The sequence below is a fragment of the Alligator sinensis genome, unplaced genomic scaffold (assembly GCF_000455745.1).
Source record: "Alligator sinensis unplaced genomic scaffold, ASM45574v1 scaffold12_1, whole genome shotgun sequence".
NCBI classification, from domain to species: Eukaryota; Metazoa; Chordata; order Crocodylia; family Alligatoridae; genus Alligator; species Alligator sinensis.
Window position 1 is genome coordinate 2,879,345 of NW_005841973.1, and position 22,870 is coordinate 2,902,214.

The 22,870-nt window shown below is 47.7% G+C and overlaps 1 protein-coding gene across 6 annotated transcripts in view; it reads left to right on the forward strand.

Annotated features, from left to right (window-relative positions):
- Positions 1–22,870, forward strand: part of SFXN5 (sideroflexin 5) — a 210,223-nt gene that overhangs the window by 117,329 nt on the left and 70,024 nt on the right. For all 6 annotated transcript variants that reach the window (XM_025200686.1, XM_006020904.3, XM_025200683.1 and 3 more), the window contains 2 exons: positions 14,041–14,156; positions 16,512–16,597. In XM_025200686.1, coding sequence (XP_025056471.1) covers positions 14,041–14,156; positions 16,512–16,597 — 202 coding nt within the window. The remainder of the gene's footprint in view (positions 1–14,040; positions 14,157–16,511; positions 16,598–22,870) is intronic.

A 22,870-nucleotide genomic window follows, 5' to 3' on the forward strand; every position in this document is an offset into this window, starting at 1 on the left:
TTCCTGCTGGTTCCCAAGGAGTGTGCCCTTGGCTTCTTTCTTGCTGTCTTCACTGTGTGCATTTAAAAGACTTATGTAAAAAGGATGAGGGCAAAAGACCCCAGAGACGGAGGCATTGCCATGTAGCAGCAGCTCCATTGCAACTACCCCTGCACATGCATGTGCCCCACGGTAGTAGAAGCTAAGCTACAGTAACTTACCCTGATTTCATTGAGGGTCTGAGCTACTGTGGTTAAACTTCTTACTGTGGATAACAGTGCATTTAAAAGACTTATGTAAAAAGGATGAGGGCAAAAGACCCCAGAGACGGAGGCATTGCCATGTAGCAGCAGCTCCATTGCAACTACCCCTGCACATGCATGTGCCCCACGGTAGTAGAAGCTAAGCTACAGTAACTTACCCTGATTTCATTGAGGGTCTGAGCTACTGTGGTTAAACTTCTTACTGTGGATAACAGCGTGTGCATGCTGACTTTAGAATGGAGCAGGGCCTGTGCAGCAAGCCTCTGCTCCCTTTACCATGCAGTGCACAACATGTCCACACGCTCCTCCTTTGCCCCTGTCCCTTTTACAGGCACACAGACCATCACAGAACAATAGCTAGGGATCCTCTACTGCTCACCTGTACCAATGTTGTGGGTGGTGACATGTGCCTTAGTTTGAGTGGAGCCTGGTACTGTTTCAGCTGCTTACACCCATTATGGAACCAGCTTTCTTACAAGTCTTTTAAATGAAGGGCCGTAGCTAAGCCCAGCATTTCTTCCCAAGGAAACTTGTGCAACCACATTTTCTAGCTCTCTTGGAATAAAAAATAGAAAGAAAAAAAAATATTGGAATAAAAAAAGAAAAAAGAGAAGATATCTGAGTATCTTAAAAGACTAATCACCAGTCAGGAGCCATTGCTGACCTGGATAATGATTATTGCAGCAATTCCACACATTTAATGAAGCTTTTTCTATTTCTGTAGCAGGCCATTAAAGTGAGAACTCTTTAGGGCTTGGTTCAGTTTTAAAGCTTCACCCAAGTTGGTTCTTCTGCTGACTCTGCATCAGACAATTCTCATCCCCGATTTAGACTGCTGCTCAGCGACAGGTGAAATTCTCCAGCCTCTGCTAGATAGCAGAAGACAAAGAAGCATACATCTAAAGGTCTGCAGCCCAGCCTTCAATTGTGCCAGCAGGCTGGCGGTACACAGGTTACCTGCACACACAGCTTTCACACCTTTTGTGCCTGATCACTTGTACATGCAAAAAATACGCCGTTTGTATGCAAGGCGCAGAGCTGAATTGTCAGCCCACATAAAGCATGAAGCTGTGATCCGAGCATTCACCTGCAAAGGGAATTGCTGCTTTTGCCGGATCGTTTGCTGTTTCCAAATGAGCCTTTGGGGTCAGTTGAGGAAAAGCAGTAGGCTTGCCCTGCCTGCCCTCAACCCTGTCCTTCTGTCTTCACTGCTTTCAGTCATCTGTTTCCACTTACTAAGTGTTGCTCTGTGCTGAAAAGTAAGTAGGTATGGTCAGTAGTCCCTGTCCCGCATTCGTTTTTGTTCTGTTTGCGATTACATAGGTGTAAATATCATTTATTTTCATGGTGTTTCAAACCTTTTCTTGGTATCAGCGAAACAGCCTGTTAATTGCTTTCACTTGATCCCTGTGTGCTTGTTGCTGTTGTGATTATTTTCCTGTCTTCCTTTCCCTGCTTTACCCTCCTGTATGTCTGGCTTCTGCATGTAACTGGCCAAATCATCATGCTGCGTTTCCCCTGCCTACACACTACAATTTTATCCACACTTGACTCTACCTCTTCCCTTCCTAACCATCAGCATAGTGCAATAGGGGCACAATTTCCTGGAGCTGGTGCTGCAACATATATAATATACTAATAGTATGTAAGGAATGGCACCACTAGTGACGCACATGAACAGGGGTTCATGTTACAAGTCAGTCAGCTGTTAGCATCAATGCTATTGCCTCACAAACCAACTTAGTTTGTACCTTCTTCCACAGACCTGTCAGGCTCATTGTTCCTACCTCTGGCACGTGCACTGTCTGTGTTTGCAATGTAGCTGTCAAAGAGTGACAAAGTGATTACGCCTGACATACAGTAAAACATATCTATGAGTGTGTAAGGTCAGTGCCATCCTCTGAACCCCCTCTTGAACATAAGCACATGCCCCTGGAGAAAAGCAGTAACCTCCAAGCCTTTGACACTCTTCTAACCTGGCACATTTGTAGAAAACGGTATTTCCTGAAACCATAACTTCTAGAACTGATCACAGAAGGTATGGGGCAAGGCAAAGGTAAAGGGATATTCTTCGGTGGCATCAAGCATTAATGCAATCCCCAGTGCTGTGGTGTCAGGATCTAGTGGATGCCAAGGCCAGCTAGTATGTAACATTTGATCTGGCCATCTAAATATCCATCTCATGTTAAAAACCACATCATTCACTCTTTGCTGTCTGGTGTTCTTCCAGCACCTTTGCTGAAGACTCTTGAGATTATTTCACAAAAATAAGCTTGATAATTATTTACAACTGGGGCAACTGAGGTATGTGGCATGGTTAAAATAACATACCTAACATCCCACAGTGGGCCAGTGGTGGAGCTTAGTCTCCTGACTTCACAGTACCCTACTCTCAAGAGTAGACCATATTCATTTCCTCTCTTGCTATAATTTGATCCATCCAAATATGTGTGTGTGCATACATGTGCACTTGTAATCTTCCTGCAAAAAACCCAGCGTGGAAATGCTACCAAGAGTTGTCAAGTAAATCTCTGGAAGTGAGTGCTTATTCAGTGTGCTGGCTTGGGGTGGAGCGAGAGAGGAAGCTATTTGATATTCACCTGCTATGCTTACACTGCAGTCTGTTCCCCTTTCCCTTATCCACTGCACACAGTTCAGCTGTACCGAATGAATAACTCCAGCGCAGGACCCACACACAGAATGAGGCACAGGTCCTTCTGAAACAAAAGCCTTAATCATGTAATTACAGACATCATACAGCACACACCAAAAGGGCGTAAGAGTAAATTTATCTGGTTCATCATGGTTAAGATGGCCATTTCCTGAATTGGAGTGAAGTTGCACAGCACACTTACCTGGGAGAAGTTTATCCCAGATTAACACCGTAGTACACTTTTGGAGTAAATCAGGCATAGTAAACCTGAATGGATACACAGCCACTCTCTCAAAACTAGTTTTCATAGGATTGAAGTGATGTAGCTGTGACGGTTCATGAAATATATCCGTTTTCATATCTGTAATACACTAGTGCAGTGGTGCTCAACCTTCCAGCCCCTTGGACCAGACGAGTGGCACAGGACCAATGCATAGGCCGAATCCTGCAGGCATCCAACACGGGGCTGGAGGTATGACCCCACAAACCAGCCCAGCCATGTGCACTGGGCTGACCTCACCCATGGGATCTGGCCTGCCCACTAAATCTGGCTGTGGAGCATCCTGCATATTGCCACAATCTGGCTTGTGGGGCCATGTCTTCCAGCATGCAGGGCTCCCCATGGGTCCAGAAATTTAGCTGTAGGGGAGCAATGGCAGTGGTAATTCCTGTGGCTCTGGACAGCCAAGCACCACTGTATACAATATAAATATAGTAGCTTTCATCAGTAAATGCCATTACAGTGCCTGCCAGTAGGTTGCAGGGGGGCTGGCTGGCATTGAGCAAAGGTGGCAGGATGGCAGACACACGGCTGGTACGCTGGTGTAATGTATACTGGTGTGCAGTTATTCCTTACTTCCTGTGGGATCATTTTACTGTGGGCTCCCTGTGATCAGAGACCTGACAAAGAATGCCTTGCATTTGAAAGCTTGTCTAACCTTATCGCAGCTGCATAGTTGGTCCAATAAAAGAGATCATCCTAAGAAATCCTTGCCTCTCACATCATTTCTGGACCATCATGGCTACAGAATCACTCTTACTCTACCTGGGTGCATCTACCTGAGACGTTTACTGCCCTGTTAGGGCGCAGGAAACTCATTAACTCTGCTCTAGGTTAGTACTTTGTAAATACAAGTGCTATCCTGTGATGGCTTCCTTTCATGCACAGCAGTGCATGTGTAGACACTGATGGGGCTGGTTGGGGCATGAGGGTGCTTCAGTGTGAAGGCTGCCTGCTGGCTAGCCACACACTGAAGCACTTCTGTGCCCTAGCCAGGCCCTCTGAAGCACATCGAGCTAGGTTGGAGCAACCCTGGGGTGGCAGGCTGACACCAGGACCCCCTGCTAGTTGGGGCTGCTCTGACACGGCTGCACGTGCTGTTCATGAGCAAACTCCAGAGCTGATTGCTCCGGAGTGAATTGCTCCCAGGCACATGTTCAAACCACATGCTTAGAAGCAAAAAACTCTAGAGTAGTAAACTCTGGAGTTTATTCATGTGCACTAATTGCACATGTAGATGTGCCCCCTGTGACTTATACTCACATTAGGCTGTGTAGCATGTGTCCAATCCGCTTTTACTAGAAAGTAAAGCACCTTTGGAGTGCTTTATTCTTTAATGCCTCTACTATCAGCTTTGCAGAGCAACCTCAGTTATGACCCAAAGGTGTATGGCAAGCAATAATGAAATGTCCTGCTCTGCATAATCTTTTAAACAGAGCAGGATTCAACGCCTGGTGAAGTCCATTAGAACTTTTTCCATTAACTTCAGTGGCTTCCTGAGGTTGTGGGCTAGTCTCTGAACAAAAAAGAGGCCTGCAGAGCTTTGCCTTATTCATCATGCAGATGAAGAGATCCTATTATCATCTCCTTCCCTGCTTGCGATGGCTCACATGATCAGAGCCTGCAGATTGCCGGGAGACTACGCAGCACCTGATAATTTCCCCTCAGATGCACGATGCTGATGGGAACTTGGGAGGGATGTTGTTTAAAACACCTGTTGTCCAACATCGATGCCCTAAGTCAATGGGGGCCAACCTTTATGGCAGACGTGCCACAAATTAGCTCAGTACCTTCCCTGAGTGTCACTCTGATGCCTGTCCCCTGCCTGACCTGCTGCTCTGCTTTCTGCTTCCCACCCTGTCTGCTTCTGTGCCATCCCTGACCCGCTGCTTGCAACACACCAAGGCTGCCCATGCCACAGCTGGCCACCTCTGCCCTGGGTAATTTCGGGCAGATCACTTCTCTTTTCTATGTCTCAGTTTCATCAGGAGCAAAACAGGAGTGATGACAACCTCCCTTTTGAAAGGCACCATGGATGGAAAGCACTAGGAGTCATTACGTTCTTATTATTAAATCCCTAGTGCTGTGGTCACATAGCTCTTCCTGTTCCAGATCTATTTTCAGTGGGAAATTTTATTTAACTATTTTTTTTTTTGTTCGTCATCGAGATGGTGCTAACAGAGGGCAGACCATTTGAAAGCCAGATCTTAGACCAGGCTCCGATCAGCAACATAGGCAGAAAATCTCTGCCACCAGGTTGTTCTATTTTTACACAGAGGTGTTAGGAGAAGAAGGTTAAGCTGGTGTCAGAATTGATTGGGGACCCATAATTAATTTATTTAGCCCTTAATTAATTCTCCAGTTCTTACTTTATTTGTGTACTGTCATGCTTAATTTGTATGCCAGGACGTCAGGGTTCCTCCTCCTAATTGCTGCTGCGTTGTTTTGAGAGCTGTAAATTATTGGTTTGAAGACCCGGGCAAATTGTTTAATTAGAGATGTGCTTTTAGATTAGCTTTAAACTACCAGCCTCCAGAAAGGAGCTAGATTTAACCTTTTAAAGAGAGGAGGCCAGTAGCTTAGCTGATGTAAGTCCCTATAGCTCCACAAGGATTAGAAGGGTTTAAACCCCGCTAGGGATCTGGGCTCTGGACTGCCATGCTGATTCTCATCAGCTTCTGATCTGGTTGGTCCTTTGTACACGCCACCAAATTGGCCTTTAAAGTGGTTTAACTGCCCTTTTGCACCGCTTAATGGCATTGCTGCTTGCACGCTCAGCAGCATATTCCGCTTTAATGACATCGCTGTTTGCACGCTCGGCGGCATGTTCCGCTTTAAATGACTTTGTTATGTAGCAAGATAAAACACCTTCGAGGTGTTTTAGTTTGCTACCTAACAAAGTGCAACAGTGCATGGGGTGCTGGAGCAGACGTGCTCAGGGCTTGGCCGGTTTCCAGCGCCCTGTGCACCGTGCCTGCTACCTCCTCCCACCGGCGGGGATGGTGCAAGGGTGCTGGAGCTTGCCTGCCTCTCCCGCAGTGGGGAGCAGGGGGAAACCGAGCTGCCACTGGCTCACGTTACCCCCTGATCTGCAGGGGACCTCGGGGTGGTGAAGAGCCTGATCTTTTCTTTTCTTTTTCTCCTGGAGCCTGCCTGAGCTGCATGGGGTCCCAGTGCTTCCCTCTGTGGCTGCGGAGCCCCCCCGGGGCTGCCCGGGCCAGGTGCCAGCGGGCATGTGCCACGGGGGGGAACTGCCACGGAGGGAAGCACCAGGCCTGCTGACAACTTGCCCCCCACCCCCCCACTGCTGGAGAGGCAGGTAACGATTAGGCCCCCACCCTTGTGTACATGCCACAGGGGTTTAGTTTGGTTTAATTCTCCATAAATTGAACTAAACCGAATTAACCCCCTGTGGTATGTACAAGCAGCCATTGTGGTTCAAAGGCTATTATCTTTTATCCCAAACAAATGATGGAGCCCCAGTGAAATGCATGAGCCTCCAGGCTGAAAGGCTCCTATTGTCCTGCACATCGCAGTATGGTTCATAACCCAAGGCTGCAGAGGTGACCAAATCTGACCACCCGTGTATTGCAACCTGGTGCAGCCACCCTGGGGGGTAAATGCGCATCCATCCAGGAAGATCACACACCAACTGCTGAAACGTCCTTAGCCTGACGAAGGGTTTTTGAACCCAAAAGCTTGCTTAATAACTATTCTCCAACTATTTGGGTTGGTCTAATAAAAGATATCAGATTCACCCAAGGAACTTTGTCTGCCCATGTTGCTAGTTTGCACTTGAGTCGCACCAATGTGGCTCCATGCACATTAGTGATGCACTAAGATGTGTTTGGTGCTAGGATTCCCTGTGGGGAGGGCAGGGAGGAACAGGTCATCACCTTCCCATTTTCCTTAGCACTGCAGGGGGCTGTACCAGTCTACAGCTTGCTTCTCACTGCACTGTAGGAGACATTGTCGGTCTTTTCTGGACTCCTGTACAGACGTCTTCTGAGCCTGCCAGTCCAGCAAACTAAAGATCATCTGGATAAGACTCGGTTCCACACTGCTGGTCCTGGCCTTCATCAAACGGTTAGCAAGGGAGGGATTCACCTGAGACTCATTCCAGCTGTTGGCATTCATCCAGTTCTTCTTTGGGGAACAGCAGGCAGTTGCAGGGTATGACATGCACTGGGGGGCATTTCAGCAGCAGTTTGTCACCCTGAGAAATCAGCAGCAAGTGTTGCTGAGACCATGCAGCACAATGGTTGATCTAGGTGTCGGTGGATCTCCCCGTGCTGGCTGTCTGGAGCCAAACCACATCATCAGGCAAACCTGCAGTGACCAACACTGGCTGCAGAACTTCTGCAAGAGGAATGATACCGTCATAGACCTGGACAAGGAGGGGGTCTCAACTTGACACCGGGTAGAGGGAGGCTATACCAGCACATAGCAGGTTGCTTTTGCCAACTGGGAGCTGGCTACATCGGCTAGCTACAGGTCGGTGCCATTTGGCCTGGCATTGTCAGGTCAACACTTGGCAATGTTGCACTGCAGGTGTGAGATTCAGGTTGTTGCTGCGGTGAACTCACAGGTGGTGAGGATTACTAATGCCCCACAAGTGATAGCTTGCTCTGAGGAATGGTGCTTCCCATCTGTTTGGGGGCCATCATTGATGCACACCTGCCTGCCATTCACCTCCACAAAGTGTACATGAATATTTCAACCTGAGAAGAAAACGCATGCTTGTCACGCCGGAATTGTTGGAACACAAGAAGAAATCGTGTATAATAATGATGGATGTACCGGTAGTATGTATGCTACCATGATATTCTTAGTATCTCACATATTCAGATTTGGCCAAGAATAGACATCATTTTCTTCCAAGATATGGATTTCACCAGGTTGTCTGTCTGTGCCCACTGTTATTTGGGGAGATCCCAGCTAGCCTCTCCTCCCTTGGCATGTGAAGCCCTGCCCACATGGGAGAGAACCTCGTCAAAGAGGATTCATTACGCGTCAGGCTGTTGCAAGATGTGGACTGTGCGTGTACCCAGCTCAAGGCAAGATGGCTCCTCCTACAAACCGATCTTGCACCCAGTCTTCCCAGGGGTACTTGTGTCCTTGTAGTCCACTGCACGCCATATATGAGGATAATGGAGAATTTTCACCAGGACTACATCGAAGACTGCTCTGCTTTCCAGGCCTAGTGCAAGCAACTGGAAAGTGTGCCTCTAATAATTGGCCTCTGCCCAGAAGAGAGGCAGAGAAGTCAGAGTTACCTTGCCTGCACACATCCTCGCGTTGCAGAGGGAGAGGCTGATGGAGGTGCTTTGAAATCAAGATAACTAAGGTGTCAGGACATAGAAGCTTAATCTTGAGCTAATGGACGTCTCCACTGCTAAGAGTAATTCTTTGCAGTAATGTCCTCAGTGGATTTGGAGCATTGTTTTACAGTGTGGCTGCTCTCACCTGCATGAGATCAACTCTTGCAGGAGTTGACTCCAGTACTGACAACTGGGGTTACTTCAACAGTGAAGTCTCAGCAGAAGTAGACTGATGAGAGATTGCAGGCTGGAGCACTGTAACGATGATCATACATTAGCTTTGCTCTCGCCTGTATCCTCTTTTGAGCCCAAAAGCGCTTTGCAGTATTTCATTGTGCCTATTTTACAGGTGGGGAAACCGAGTCACAGAAGAGTTATGCGAGTTGCCAAGGTCATAACTCACAGTGACTCCACAGCATCACTCCAGCCTTCTTGCTACCTGCAGCTGCTGCCCTGTGCTGGAGCACTGCCAGTTTAATAGACGTTTGTGGAATTACGTTTTGCAGCAGTAAAATCAGCACTGAACCAATGAGAAACCCCTGTTGCCTTCCAAGCAGGAGCCTATTGTTTGGTCCCAAAGGGATCTGCTGCCCTCAGGGATTTCTCAGGCTGGGAAAAAAGATCTCTGGCTCCTCTTGAAAACTGCCGATTTAATAACACTGGGCACATTCATTATATAAAGAAAAATATCCCCTAGAGCAGGGGTCAACAACCTTTTGCTGCTACCTGCCACCACTGCTTGTGACCTGAAATCCTACCGGGGGTGCAAATGTCTTACACCTGTGCTTATCCTCGCCACCGACTCAAGTGGCTGGTGGCGATGGAAAGAGTTAAATTTGGTAGCCCATAAGAGCAGAGCATGGAGGGCTGGAGTGTCAGCAGATGCTGGATAGGGAAAAAATGGAAAGAGCAGGTCGTAGGACCCTAGGGATGCTGCCCCTGCTGCTTAGGCTGCTGTCTGTGCCACAGTGTGGATCTACCCTGTGGTTCATTGGTTGCCAACCCCTGTCTTATAGATTCATAGATGTTTGGGTCGGAAGGGACCTTAGCAGATCATCGAGTCCAACCTCTGCCCTATGCAGGAAAGAGCCTCCTCCTAAAGACCCCCAGGGTAGGGGAGCTCTTAGTGCAGGTGATCAGTGGAGCTCCTCAGTGGTACACGTCACAGCAGGCATTTGTGTCCCTCAGAGGCATTGCTCTGACCTCCTCTTTAGAGAACATTTAGTATATAGTTTGATCTGAAAGAGGCCATTCGTGATTCCATTACGGTGTGCTTGTACGAATTCTGTTGGCCTAAGCTCTTGGTTAAACTCTGCTTTAAAAGCCATATTTTATGCATATGACATATAAAGAAGTGGAGAGACCAAGAAATAAGATGACTTTCCAGCTCTTAAAATAGACAAAAGTGGTAGTTACTAGCACTGAAAGACTAAACTTAAGAGGAAGGTTTTATTTTTCAGATTATTTGAAGCCATCGAATGTCTTTGTTTGCATCTGGATCCATACCTCATCAGTCTATATTTACAATACTTGGCCATTCTTCTTAGTGTCTCTCGTTAGATTTTCAGTAGATTTCTCATTCATGAGCCTAATGCTGACTTCACTGCCATTGAGCTGTTATAAGAGCAGGAACGGGCTTTGTATCTCATTTGTAGGCTCGTTCTGCACTTCTTTGTATACCGGAGTTGATGGCTATTGTTTGTAATCTTTCATGTAGGTGCTGATGTTTCAAAGGCAGGCAGGAAGATGGGAACTTGTTTTACAAAACCAGCACAAAGTTTGTTCACCTTGACCTTCTCCCGGTGTACCTTACAACCCCAAACCTTTGGATTTTAACTTCTTAACTAAATATATCTTCAGGCATCTTTAATGCTGGGGAAAATGTGCTGAGCTTGCTGCTCTGAAGTCCCAGGGATGCAGTATAGATATCCATCTGCGCCCCTCTCCCCCCCACTTGGTACCTTCAGCTGCTTTAAAGGGCTTTGTAAAGATGTGAAAGTGTGGCTACCCTTATTTCACAGTGCCGTCTCTCCCTATCCTTGCTATTTAAGCTCCTTTCTATTTAGAAGCATTGTGAGCAAGATCTCCTGCGTAGAGAAACCTCGCTCCTTTCCTTCCCTTTCTGACTTGCCTCTGTAGCCCCGGAAGCACGGAGGGCTGCCCCCATCCCTACGATGCTGCTTCCTTCATCTCTCAACTGTAGACCAAGCTAAGTAGCATTGATTGCAAATGGCACTGCAAATCCTGATGCATACATGCCGAGCAGAGAGGGATCAAACTCATTCCCTGTCGGTCAAGTCTTGGAGCATTTAAGTTAAAGTACAGACAGTCAAAAAGCCCGAGGCTGAATTGATTCAGTCTTTGCAGGTTGGCCTAAATTGTGTAGATTAAACTGATAAGCAAATGAATAGACTTTCACTTTTGATTCCAGAAATGCAGCCACATACCTTTAGTGGCCTAGGCCAGAAGCCGAGGGGTGCTAGAGCACACCTCCCTGCTCGGCTGGAGTAGACAGCTTGGGCCCGTGCACCCTGCAAAGCTTCCTGCGGTGAAACTGTGAGTTAACTTGAATCTAGAGAGGATCTGGGACAAGTTCAATAAAGCGATTTTAACCTAAATCAGTTAAGCCTGATACTACATCCACCCAGATTTATCTTAAACCAGTTTCCGCCATTTTGAAAGTAGTTTATGCACACTGAACTTCTGTCATGTTACAAATTTGAGCCAGTTTCCGATTGCTTAATGCTGGTTTATGTGTAATTTCTGTCCATAGCCTTAGAGCTTGTGAGTACCTGGTGTCAAGCATGTGGAAGGAGGGACCAGGTGTTGAAACTCCCTGATGCCTTCACCAGGTTGTCTTGAGTGATGTCTTCTTGGTGCCATTGCATCACCATCGCAACCAGTCCTCTAGCTCCTTAGTCCTGGGTGTGTGCATGTGGTGTACATGTGCTGTACCCGCCTGTATGGCTTCCTCCTGTTCTTGAGTGTAAGCAGTATGTATTGCCACCAATCAGCTCTCATTACAGAGAGCCGCATTGCCATGGGGCTTACCCACCCACCATCCCCCAAAAACTCGATGTTTGTTATGTGCCATGCAGTGATATCCTTTAACCACGTTAACCCAGTGAGTGCTGCAGGCAACACGTTTTTGGAAGGGGTTCATACATGCCTGGTGTTGATCATCGAAACAGGTGTTCACTGGGAAGTAGGAACTTTTTGCACCCACATACCAGTTTTGAGGAACCTTTTGTTAGGAAGGTTTTTCAGGCCTGGAGCTGAATTTCTAAGGCTTTCACTATTGCTTCTCCTTAGTAAGTTTTTATCCAGGTCCTCTGGCTCTTCACTTACATCTGGACTTTCGTCTCCATCCCCTGGTGAACCCAGCATGGACATGTACTGCAAAACACTTTAATATATCTTTGTCTTTGGCCAGCGAGAGAGAGGTCATGCGAGTCTAGCCAATTGCCATGGGGTTGTCAATGGGTTAATTGGATCACCCTCTTTCCATGCGAGTACCCTTGCCACCACGCTATTTAGCTTTTTATTGGTGAATTAGCATAGCACAGTGGGCGCATCTATACATTGCCCTACAGCGATGTAGCAACGCACTATGTCCCCATACAGTGTGCTACGGCACCACAGCAATCGCGTGGGTCTACATATGATTGCTAGCTATGTCCTCGTAGTGACACACTCCCCGCTTGTAGTGCGCTGCTATGGCGATGTCACAGAGAAATCTTTGCGTGCACCACCCATACGGCGCAGTACAGGTGGTTACTGCACTACACCAAAAGGAAGTCCTAAAACATGGCGCAGTAACGTTGCCATACAGCAACGTGTAGGCACGCCCAATATATTGTTCATTGGGTCAAAGAGAGATAGGTATAACTTTCCGGTCATAGAAGGTCTAACCTACAAGGCAAGAAAGGAGAAGTGAATTTTGAAAGAAGTCCAGCTTGCAGAACTCATCTGAGCTGGGGGCTGGGGACCTGCTCCGAGTCTTTTATTACCCATGCACAATGGAGCTGCTCCATCAGGAGAGGCTGGGCGCGCCCTGTGCCAAAACCGGGAAGAGCCCAGTGGGCAAGACACACCTGTGGGGTGTGGGGGAATGCCAGAGCTCTTGGTGATTGGGGCTCCTTCTCAGGCTTTTCATGGAAAGCTCCTCAATGTTTTGCTTCCATGTCAGGTGTTCAAAATCTTTAGAAGTTTTGCAGCATGTTTTGTCCTAGTGAGCTGGTGACCTTAGTCTGTGATGGATACAAGGGGCAGATAAGTCAAGGGGGGCTGATGGGAGCATAGGAATATGAGCATCGCCTTGTGCAATAATCAGTAGTCTCTGCCGTCTACTCACTGTCTGGCAGCAGGGGTGTAGGCTGCACGGCAGAGGCAAGTTTGGGAGAGGGTTGGAAGTGGGGAGACTTTTCTTTTACATGGAGGTAGGAAGCAGCACGAGGCAAAGTCACTGGCTAAGATAATGTGGCTGAGCTCTGTTATGATGGGCCTTAGGTTAGGGACAGATGTTACGCATAAATCGGTTTAAGTGATCAGAAACTGGTTTAAACCTGGGACAGAACAGATGTTCAGTGCACATAAACCAGTTTCAAAATGGCCAAAAACCGTTTGAGATTAACCTGGTTGAATGTAGTATGAGACTTTACTGATTTGGCTCAAACCGGTTTATGCAATGTCTGTCCCAGACCTTAAAGTACAAGTGAGAAGCTTCTGTTCAATGCATCAGCAAAGGACTCAACCAAAGGGAGATGTTGTCCAAACACAGCTCAGGAAGATGAGACTAAGAGCAGCATTTTGAATGGTGTGGAGAAAACTGCAGGGACACATAGTTAAGGCCAGAGAGGAGAATTCAAGGCTGGTGACCTAATTAGCCATAAATCTCAGCAGAGGACTGCTCTCCCAGGTTTGGTGTGAGTACAAGGGGAGTGGTTTATTACTAAGGCTAGCTGTCGATTGAAAATCAAGATATTAAGCGCTGGGGGTTTGGAGAATACCTAATCTGAGTATCAGGCAAGTTGCTGTCTTAAATTAAGAAAAATAAACCAAATGTAAGCATCTGCTTTTCATTTAAGGCTATCAACTCATGGTGGCAGTTCAACAGGAACCAGGTTAACTAGGTGTACATAAATGTGAAGTAAACCTATTTTAGTTAGCTGCCCCCAAACTTTGCATGTGTGCATCAGAGCAGATCTAAGACACCTAAATTTCATACCTGCACTTCAATGAAATTGTTTCCAACAGGTTTCTATCACGCCGAATTATTTTGTCAGTTAAAGTGCATGCTTTCAGTGCATTCTCCTCCTCTCAGTAACCAGGTGTAATGCTAATTACAGGTGTGAACCCCTCCACCTTCAGAAACCCCACTGTGGAGGTCAGAGTGCACACCTGGACAGCCCTGCTGACCAAATGGATGTTCCTGCGAGCAGGCACTGGTCCTCTGATTTTCAACTGGAGTGTCAGGGTGGACGAGTGTCCCCTGGATCCTTATGGAAGCAGTACTGACCTTTTTTGTGCTTTTCTTGCTCTCAGCTAGTGCCAATATCTGCAACGTAGTCCTGATGAGGCACACAGAGCTGGAAGAGGGGATTGACGTCCTGGACAATAACAGAAACGTCGTTGGATCTTCCAGAATTGCTGCCAAACACGTATGTACTTATCATGCTCCATGTAGCCACAAGCACATGTATGCACAGGGCTGGCTTTTTAGGTCTCATGAAACCCTTGGCTGTAGGAACCCTGCTTGGATGCTTTCTAAAGCAGAAGAAGCATCTCAGCTTCTTTAAAAAAAAAATAACTGGAAGCCCTAGGTCTTATCCATCACACAGGATGTGTACAGACAAACACAACAGGGTATTCCCATATCCAGGGACTTTGAGGTACACCAACCTAGACGTAAAAAATGAGGTGCCTAGAAGTGACTTTGGAGCATTTGAATCAGACCACTTGATGGGGCTGAGCAAGGGTGCGAGTGAAAAGGGTCAGTCTAAATAGCAGCCACAGTTCTGATTGTTGTCTGAACAGCAGAGCAGAAAAAGGTGTAAGGGGGTGCAGAAACTAAAAGTGAAACTCGACAGCTTCAGATTCAGAATAAGGTTTGAGCTTTTAGTAGTGAGCATGTGGGGGGATGTGGGCACGCTAGAAGGGAAGAATAGGCTGCAATCGGACCTAGACAGGTTACAGGGGTGGGCGAATGAGAACAGGATGGGATTCAACACTGACAAGTGCAAGGTGCTGCACCTGGGGGGGAAGAACCAGCAGCACACCTACAGGCTGGGGAACTCCCTTCTCGTCAGTGCAGAGGCAGAAAAGGATCTTGGAGTCATTATTGATGCCAAAATGAACATGGGCCGACAGTGTGGAGAAGCGGTCAGGAAGGCCAGCCGCACCTTGTCGTGCATCCACAGATGCATCTCGAGCAGGGCCAAGGAGGTGATCCTCCCCCTCTACGCGGCACTGGTCAGGCCGGGGCAGGCCCTACAAGGAGAGGCTACGGGACCTGACCCTGTTCAGCCTCCACAAGAGAAGGCTGAGGGGAATCTAGTGGCCATTTACAAACTAGTCAGGGGGGACCAGCAGGCATTGGGGGAGTCTCTGTTCCCCCGAGCACTACCAGGAGTGACTAGAAATACCGGTCACAAGCTGGCAGAGGGTAGATTCAGACTAGAAATCAGGAGGCGCTACTTCACAGTCAGAGTAGCTAGGATCTGGAACCAACTTCCAAGCAAAGGGGTGCTGGCTTCTACCCTGGGGGGCTTTGAGAGGAGGCTGGATGAATGCCTGGCCGGGGTCGTTTGACCCCAGTACTCTTTCCTGCCATGGCAGGGGGTCGGACTTGATGATCTGTCAAGGTCCCTTCTGACCCTATCAACTATGAAACTATGATTTAATACTGGATCGGTTTCCTTCAGAACATGGTAGGCTGGCCTTTTCTTGAAGTCTTTACATTGGTGGTTCTCAGGCTCCCCTCAGAAAATGCCAGCTCTTAGCTTTCATTTGTTTTTCGCCTACGGAAAAATAATAGAGCAATTCTCTTGTTGCAAAGAATTTAGCAAGCCCACAACGGGGCAGAATGGTTCTGACACTGTTTGAAATCGCTGGGTATATCTTGTGATTATCCTGTGAAAAGTGTAGGTGTTTGCGCACCTACCAATGCTAACATTGCACATCACCCTTAAAAGGATCGCACATCACCCTGGTTGAGAAGTACTGCTTTACACCAGCCAGGAGATCTGGGCTTGTGTTATGCAAGGATTAGATTAGAGGATCATAAAGATTAGATAATCCTCTCTGGCCTTGAAGTTGCTGAATTCTTCTAAGTGAGATCTGATTATTCCTTCCTGTCTGAGGATTTCTGTGTGGAGGTGCCCAGAAGCTGGTGTTGAATAGGAAGCAGAGAAATAACTTACACCTTTTTACAAATGAGGAAAGGTGGTTTTCTAGCTGAATCGTGGTTTAACCCTTGCCGTGCCAAACTGTATTAACAACTATCAACCAAGCCTTTAGGAGGAGACCCCAGCTGTTTTTATTCACTTGCTCACACCTGGCTTACTCCCCCCTGGCACCTTCTAAACTCTGCCATCTGCTCATGACTGCTTTGTGACTTTTATTCTCCTGTTCTGATGTAGCTTTGTCTCTGAGCTTCCTCTGACTGTCAAACTGAAACATGTTGTTTCCAAGTGGATTTTAATCTGAAGTGTAAAGCATGGAGGTGTACCCCCCCCCCACATGCAGAGTTAATAATGTAATATGTGGGGCTCAATTGCATTGGTATAACTGAACACAGATCCAGGCCCATAATTTGCAGTAAAAGGGCAAAAATCTAGTATATGCAAGTAACTGGTATAAAGGTTGGAAAGTATATTTCAACCGGTATGCATACCATGGAAATGTCAGGGATGCTATTTCTTTCCCTCTGGGTAGACTGCTCAATGGAGGCAAATACTGGGACATTTCTAAGTGGGTTTTTTTATACATACAAACACATTTTTCTTAACTTTCAGGCACTGTTAGAGACAGCCTTGACTAGAGTGGTCCTGCCAATGCCTATACTGGTTCTACCTCCAATTATTATGTCCATCCTGGAAAAGTAAGTATTGGGGGATGGGGAGTGAAATGTAGAGGGAAAGGGGTTGGGGGAAATGGACTAAGATGTGCAATTTAATGTGATTTAAGAGGAAATATTCTTACCAAGCTGGGCAAGGACAAAGATATATTAAAGTGTTTTGCAGTATGTGTCCATGCTAGGTTCACCAGGGGATGGAGACAAAAGTCCAGAGGTAAGTAAAGAGCCAGAGGACCTGGATAAAACCTTACTAAGGAGAAGCAACAGTGAAAGCCTTAGCAATGTTCTCGAGCAGAAGATTGGACTGTCAGCTAGATACCTGAAGTGTTTATAAACTAATGTGAGAAGCATGGGGAATAAACAGGAAGAATTGGAGGTCCTAGTACAAGCACAGAATTATAATGTAATTGTGATTGTGAAGACACGGCGGAATAGTTCACATGACTGGATTATGGTCATAGATGGGTATAGTTTGTTCAGAAAGAACAGGCAGGGGAAAAATGTGGATGTGTTGCCCTATATATAAAGGCTATGTTTATGTGTTCAGAGGTGCAGTATAAAATGGAAGGCAGGCATGGTGAAAGCCTCTGGGAGAGAAGCAATGGGGATGTCATGGTGGGTATCTGCTACAAGCCACCAAACCCAGGGGGAGGAAGTGGATGAGGCCTTCTTTAAATATTGACAGAAGCTGCCAAATCATAGGGCTTGGTTCTCATGGGGGACTTATTATCGGGGCATCTGCTGGTAGGAAAACACAGCAGCACACAAGCAGTCCAGCAAATTCTTGGAGTGTGTTGACGATAGCTTTTTCACGCAGATGGTAGAGAGGCCAACTAGGGGGGAAGCTCTTCTCAACTTTCTGCTCACAAACAGGGAGGAATTGATTGAGACCGTGAAGGGGAAGGCAGCTTATGTGACAGTGGGTGCATCTGCACATGGAATTCATTCAAAGCAATAAGCTCTGGAGCTGTTTGAGCTGGAGTAAACTACTCCTGGGTGCAGCATCTACATGTGTACTGGGGACAGCAGCAATTCGAGCCAGGGTGGAGAAGTTTACACCAGGGCTGCTCACAGGGTGTAAGCAGGGTGGCAGCGGCAGGTGACGGAGGGGCTGGCTGTGGCACAAGGGTGCTCAAAGTGCAGAGCTGTGTGACTAGGAGTTTGGCCCCTGCTGGCAGGGCTGACTGAGCACAATTTATGCCTGTGGTCAGCATCTACATGTGCATTTAATCTCATTAAATTACCCTAGCATAAGATAGTACTGTCCCCAACAGTACTATGTTACTACAGCATTAATTAGTTTACGGTGCCCTAATATTGTCACACATGTAGATGGTGATGCTTTACTCCACACTTAATTAGTCTACTCTGCAGTTTCATAGATTTCATAGACATTAGGGCTGGAAGGGACCTCGGAAGATCATTGAGTCCAGCCCCCCGCCCAAAGGGCAGGAAGTCAGCTGGGGTCATAGGATCCCAGCAAGATAAGCATCCAGTTTCGTCTTGAAGGTGTTCAATGTAGGCGCTTGAACCACCTCCGGTGGCAGGCTGTTCCAGACCTTGGGGGCTCGGACAGTAAAGAAGTTCTTCCTTATGTCCAGCCTGAAACGGTCTTGTAGTAGTTTATGACCATTCGACCTAGTCGTCATCCCTTGGGGCGCTCTGGTGAACAAACGTTCCCCCAGATACTGGTGGTCACCCCTGATAAACTTGTAGGTGGCCATCAGATCACCCCTGAGCCTGCGCTTTTCCAGGCTAAAGAGCCCCAGGGCTCTCAGCCTGTCATCGTAGGGTCCGCTTCCCTGACCTTTGATCATGCGCGTGGCTCTTCTCTGGACTCTCTCAAGCTTCTCCACATCCTTTTTGAACTGTGGAGCCCAAAACTGGACACAGTACTCCAGCTGCGGCCTCACCAAGGCCGAGTACACTGTCCAGGTCAGCCTGGATAACCTGCCTGTCTTCTGGTGTGGATGCTTTGCCCCAGAGGTTGGTGTCATCGGCGAACTTGGCCAGTTCTGATCGCTTCTGACTCCAGTGTCCACATCATTAATGAAGATGTTGAACAGTATGGGTCCAAGGACAGAGCCTTGGGGGACCCCACTGGTCACAGGACACCACGATGAGTGACTTCCATCGATTACTACCCTCTGGGTCCGACCCCGGAGCCAATTTTCCAGCCAGTGGATCGTGGAGGACCCAAGGCGACAATTGGCCAGTTTCTCCAAGAGGCGATCATGGGACACCAGATCGAAGGCTTTTTTGAAGTCAAGATATATGACATCAATCTCTTCTCCCTTGTCCAGGTGATAGGTCACCTGGTCGTAGAAGGAAATGAGATTGGTCAAGCAAGACCTACCCGCAACAAACCCGTGCTGGCTATCCCTTAAGATGTTGGCGTTGGCCAGTCCATTAAGGATGGCCTCTTTAATAAACTTTTCTAAGATCTTCCCCGGGATAGAAGTCAGGCTGATGGGCCTATAGTTAGCCGGATCCACTTTCCTCCCTTTCTTGAAGATAGGCACCACATTGGCCTTCTTCCAGTCTTCTGGCACTACACCAGAGCGCCAAGAGTTTTCAAAGATCCGTGCTAGAGGCTGGGCTATGATGCTCGCCAGCTCCTTGAGTACCCTGGGGTGAAGATTGTCAGGGCCGGCTGACTTGAAGGTATCCAGCTTCTCAAGATGTTCCTTCATGAAGTCAGCATTAATGGAGGGCAGGGGATCACCTTCACCCGGACTTCCCTGTCCCATAGCGGGCATGGGCGTCCCACGGGACTGATGAAAGACTGACGCAAAGTACCTATTTAATAGGTTGGCTTTTTCCTGGGCGTCAGTTGTCAGTTGCCCCATCTGGTTCAGCAAGGTTCCCTCTCAGCTCCACGTGTGCGTGGCCACGCATGCTTTAAAACAATGCCACAGAGGCACCGAGGCTGGCATGGGACACTTACCGGAGATCCAATGTTGCCCCTGCTTTTCCTCCGGCTCCCCACATATCTGAAAAAGGACTTTTTATTGTCCTTGATGCTCAAAGCTAGTTGGAGTTCAGTTGCAGCCTTGGCTTTCCTGGTCTGCTCCCTACAGGACCGGACCAGTGCAGAATAATCCTCCTTGGAGGTGACTCCCATCCTCCATCCTTTGTAGGCCTTTCTTTTTAGCCTCAGGAGGTCTGCTAGGTCCCTGGAGAGCCAGGGGGCTGCTGTGCCCTCTTGCTGCCTTTCCTCCGAGATGGAATAGACTTAGTTTGTGCATTGAGGATCGCTCCCTCAATGCACAAACTAAGTGCATGTGTAGATGTGCCCAGTGACCACAAAATGATAACAGTTCAAGATCCTAAGGGGAGGAAGGACAGAGAACAGCAGAATAAGGACACTCAACTTCAGAAAAGCAGAACTTAGCAGAGTCAGGGAACTGGTGGATAAGATCCCCTGCTGAGCAAGTCTGAGAGGTGAAGAAGTCCAAGAGAGCTGGCTCTACATTTAAGAAGGTCCTTTTAAGGGCTGAGGACCAAGCTATCCCAATATGACAGAAAAATGGGAAGTGCAGGAGGAGCTCAGCCTGGCTTGACAACGATCTCTTCAACAAGTTGAAACTCCAAAAGGAATCCTACAAAAAGTGGAAACCTAGTCATAGTTCTAGTGAAGAGTATAAGACATGCACATGCAAGGAGAAGATTAGGAAAGCCGGGGAACAATTTGCAATGCAGCTGGCAAAACACCTGAAAAACAATAAAAATGGATTCTACAAGCATGTCACAAGTAAGAGGAAGACTGTAGCAGGGAGCTTAAGGGAAGGGAGGCTGCAGGAGAAGCAGGCAGAGACCAATGAAGGGAGACACATGACCCAAAAGGGGCCAAGCTTGGAGGATATAAGCCCAGGGCCTGAGCTGGACAGGCAGTCTGACCTGGAAGCCATGGAGAGAAGAGCTCTTGGGCAGAAGGGCTGCATCAAAGCTCCTGACTAACACCTGAGCTGAGGTAGGCAACACCAGTGCTTTAGGGATTGAGATTGTAGGGGTGGTAGAGGCTTCAATTGGCCCAGGAGCAGGACCAAGGCCTGAGGAATAGGGGCCAAGGCCAAGGAGCAGAGCCACACCTGCAGAATGATTAAAGCAAGCAAGGTCAGGGCCCCATGGCCCATGAGGGGTGAGATCTAGGGTCAGGCACCCATTGCCTGGAAGGGGTGAGAACAAGTAAGGCCAAAGGCCTGTAGCCCAGGACGGGTGGAATCCACTAAGGCGACAGAGGCCTGAGCCCCGGTGGGGTGGAGAATTCAGGCTGCAACCAAGAGGGAGGTAGAGAGGCCCAAGCCCCGGGAGGGGTGGGGACAGTTAAAAGCACTAGGGCTGGATGCCCCAACAGTGGCAGAGGCTGTTCTGGGTTTAAAGGTCCACATTGACTGGAGCTGACACTGGGGCTGAAGACCTGTAATGAGGGGGACTGGAGGCCCATGGATAAGAGATTGACTGGATTGGAAAATGGAGCTTAATGCCCAATGATTAGTAATATCTGCAAGGCATGGGCATGGGCATGGCTAGAAGGGGAGATGAAGCCATGTATTTAGCCTTTAAGATGATGAGCAGTGATAGGTGTGTATGAGATCTTGCTTGGGGATCCCTGGGTCAGTCTCCCTTTTTCTAAAAGCATAATTACATCAAGGTGTGGCAGGAGAGTTGAAGGGGAGATTGCCCAAAAATAGTAAAGGTGACAGGGACTGTGGGGGCTCCCTGGGGCGGGACCCTGTTACAAAGACCGAAGAAACCATAGGTCCCTTAGGGAGTTTAGAAAACTATCTAGTTATGGATGATGCAGAAAAAGCTAAAGTATTTAATGCTTTTTTTACTTCAGCCTTCACAAACAGAGGCAGCTGTCAGATGACAAGCACGTTTGGCGGTGAAGATAGGGATGGAGACAAACAGCCTAGAGGAATAGCAGAATAAGTTAGGGATTACTTAAAGCTAGATGTTTTCAAGTTGCCAAAGCTGGAAATTGGTTGAGGTAATTTCAGAGCCATTAACAGAGTCTTTGAGAACTCGTGGAGGTTGGGTGAGGTCCCTTAGAAAAGGGCAAATCTAGTGTCCATCTATAAGAAAGGGAAGATGGACGATCTGGGGACTTACAGGCTAGTCAGCCTGCCTTTGATACCTGGGAAGATCATGGAGCAGGTTCTCAAGGAATCTATCGTGAAGCACCACAGGATGATCAGGAACAGCCAGGATCAATTCACCAAGAGCAAGTCTTGCCTGACCAGCCTGATTTCCTTCTATGATAGGATGACAGACTGTGTGGATGGGAGAGAGCAGTGGATGTGATTTAGACCTTGATTTTAGCAAGCCTTTGACACTGCCTCCCACAGCATTCTCATGAACAAGCTAAGGAAATACGAGTAGAGAAAGTGCTGTAAGGTGGATGCATAACTTGTTGGATTATCATGCTCCATAAGTAGTCATCAGTGGTTCAGCATCTAGTTGGGAGGGGAGGTATCAAGTGAGGCTCCCCAGGGGTCTGTCCTGGGTCCGATACTGTTCAACATGCTCATTAATGATTTGGAAGATATGATTAAGTCTGCACTTGGCAAATTTGAGGATGACACTAAGGTAGTGGAGTTGCGGACTCTCTAAAGAGCAGGGCGAGGATCCAGAATGACCTGGACAGACTGGAGAAATGGTCTGCCATCAATAGATGAGATTCAACAAGGACAAGTGCGCCATCCTACATTTGGGATGGAATAATTGAATGCACGGATGCAGACTGGGGAATAGACTGTGGATAGATTGGAGAGAGTCCAGCACAGAGCAACAAATAAGTTTAGGGGCTTAGGAAGGCTGCAGAACGTTATGTCCTGGAGTCCGTGCAAGATTCTGCTGTGACGTGCGTCTTCAGGGTTTTCCAGTGTTCTTTTGAGAAATGCTAGATTTTTGGTAGACAAGGTTCTTTGGATAAATGTGATATCTTTTATTAGACCAACTAAATAGTTGGAAAATTGTTCTTTGAAAGCTTTTGGGCACAAACACCCTTCTTCAGGCATAGGGAGAGTCTGCTGGTGTTTGCGTCCTCTTTGGTAGCACTTCACGGTTAGGCAGTGGAACAGCCTGCCTAGGAAGGTTGTTGAATCTCTGTCACTGGAGGCGTTCAGGAAGAGATTGCATAAGCATTGGTCAGGGATGCTGTAGGAGTAGCTATGCCTAAGCTAAGCTATGGGTACTTTCCATCCTTCTGGGCTTTGCTGGTTGCCCCCTGGGGCCAGGAAGGAATATATTCCTCTCTGTTGCTATATGGCAGGGGTTGGGGGGGGAGGGGGG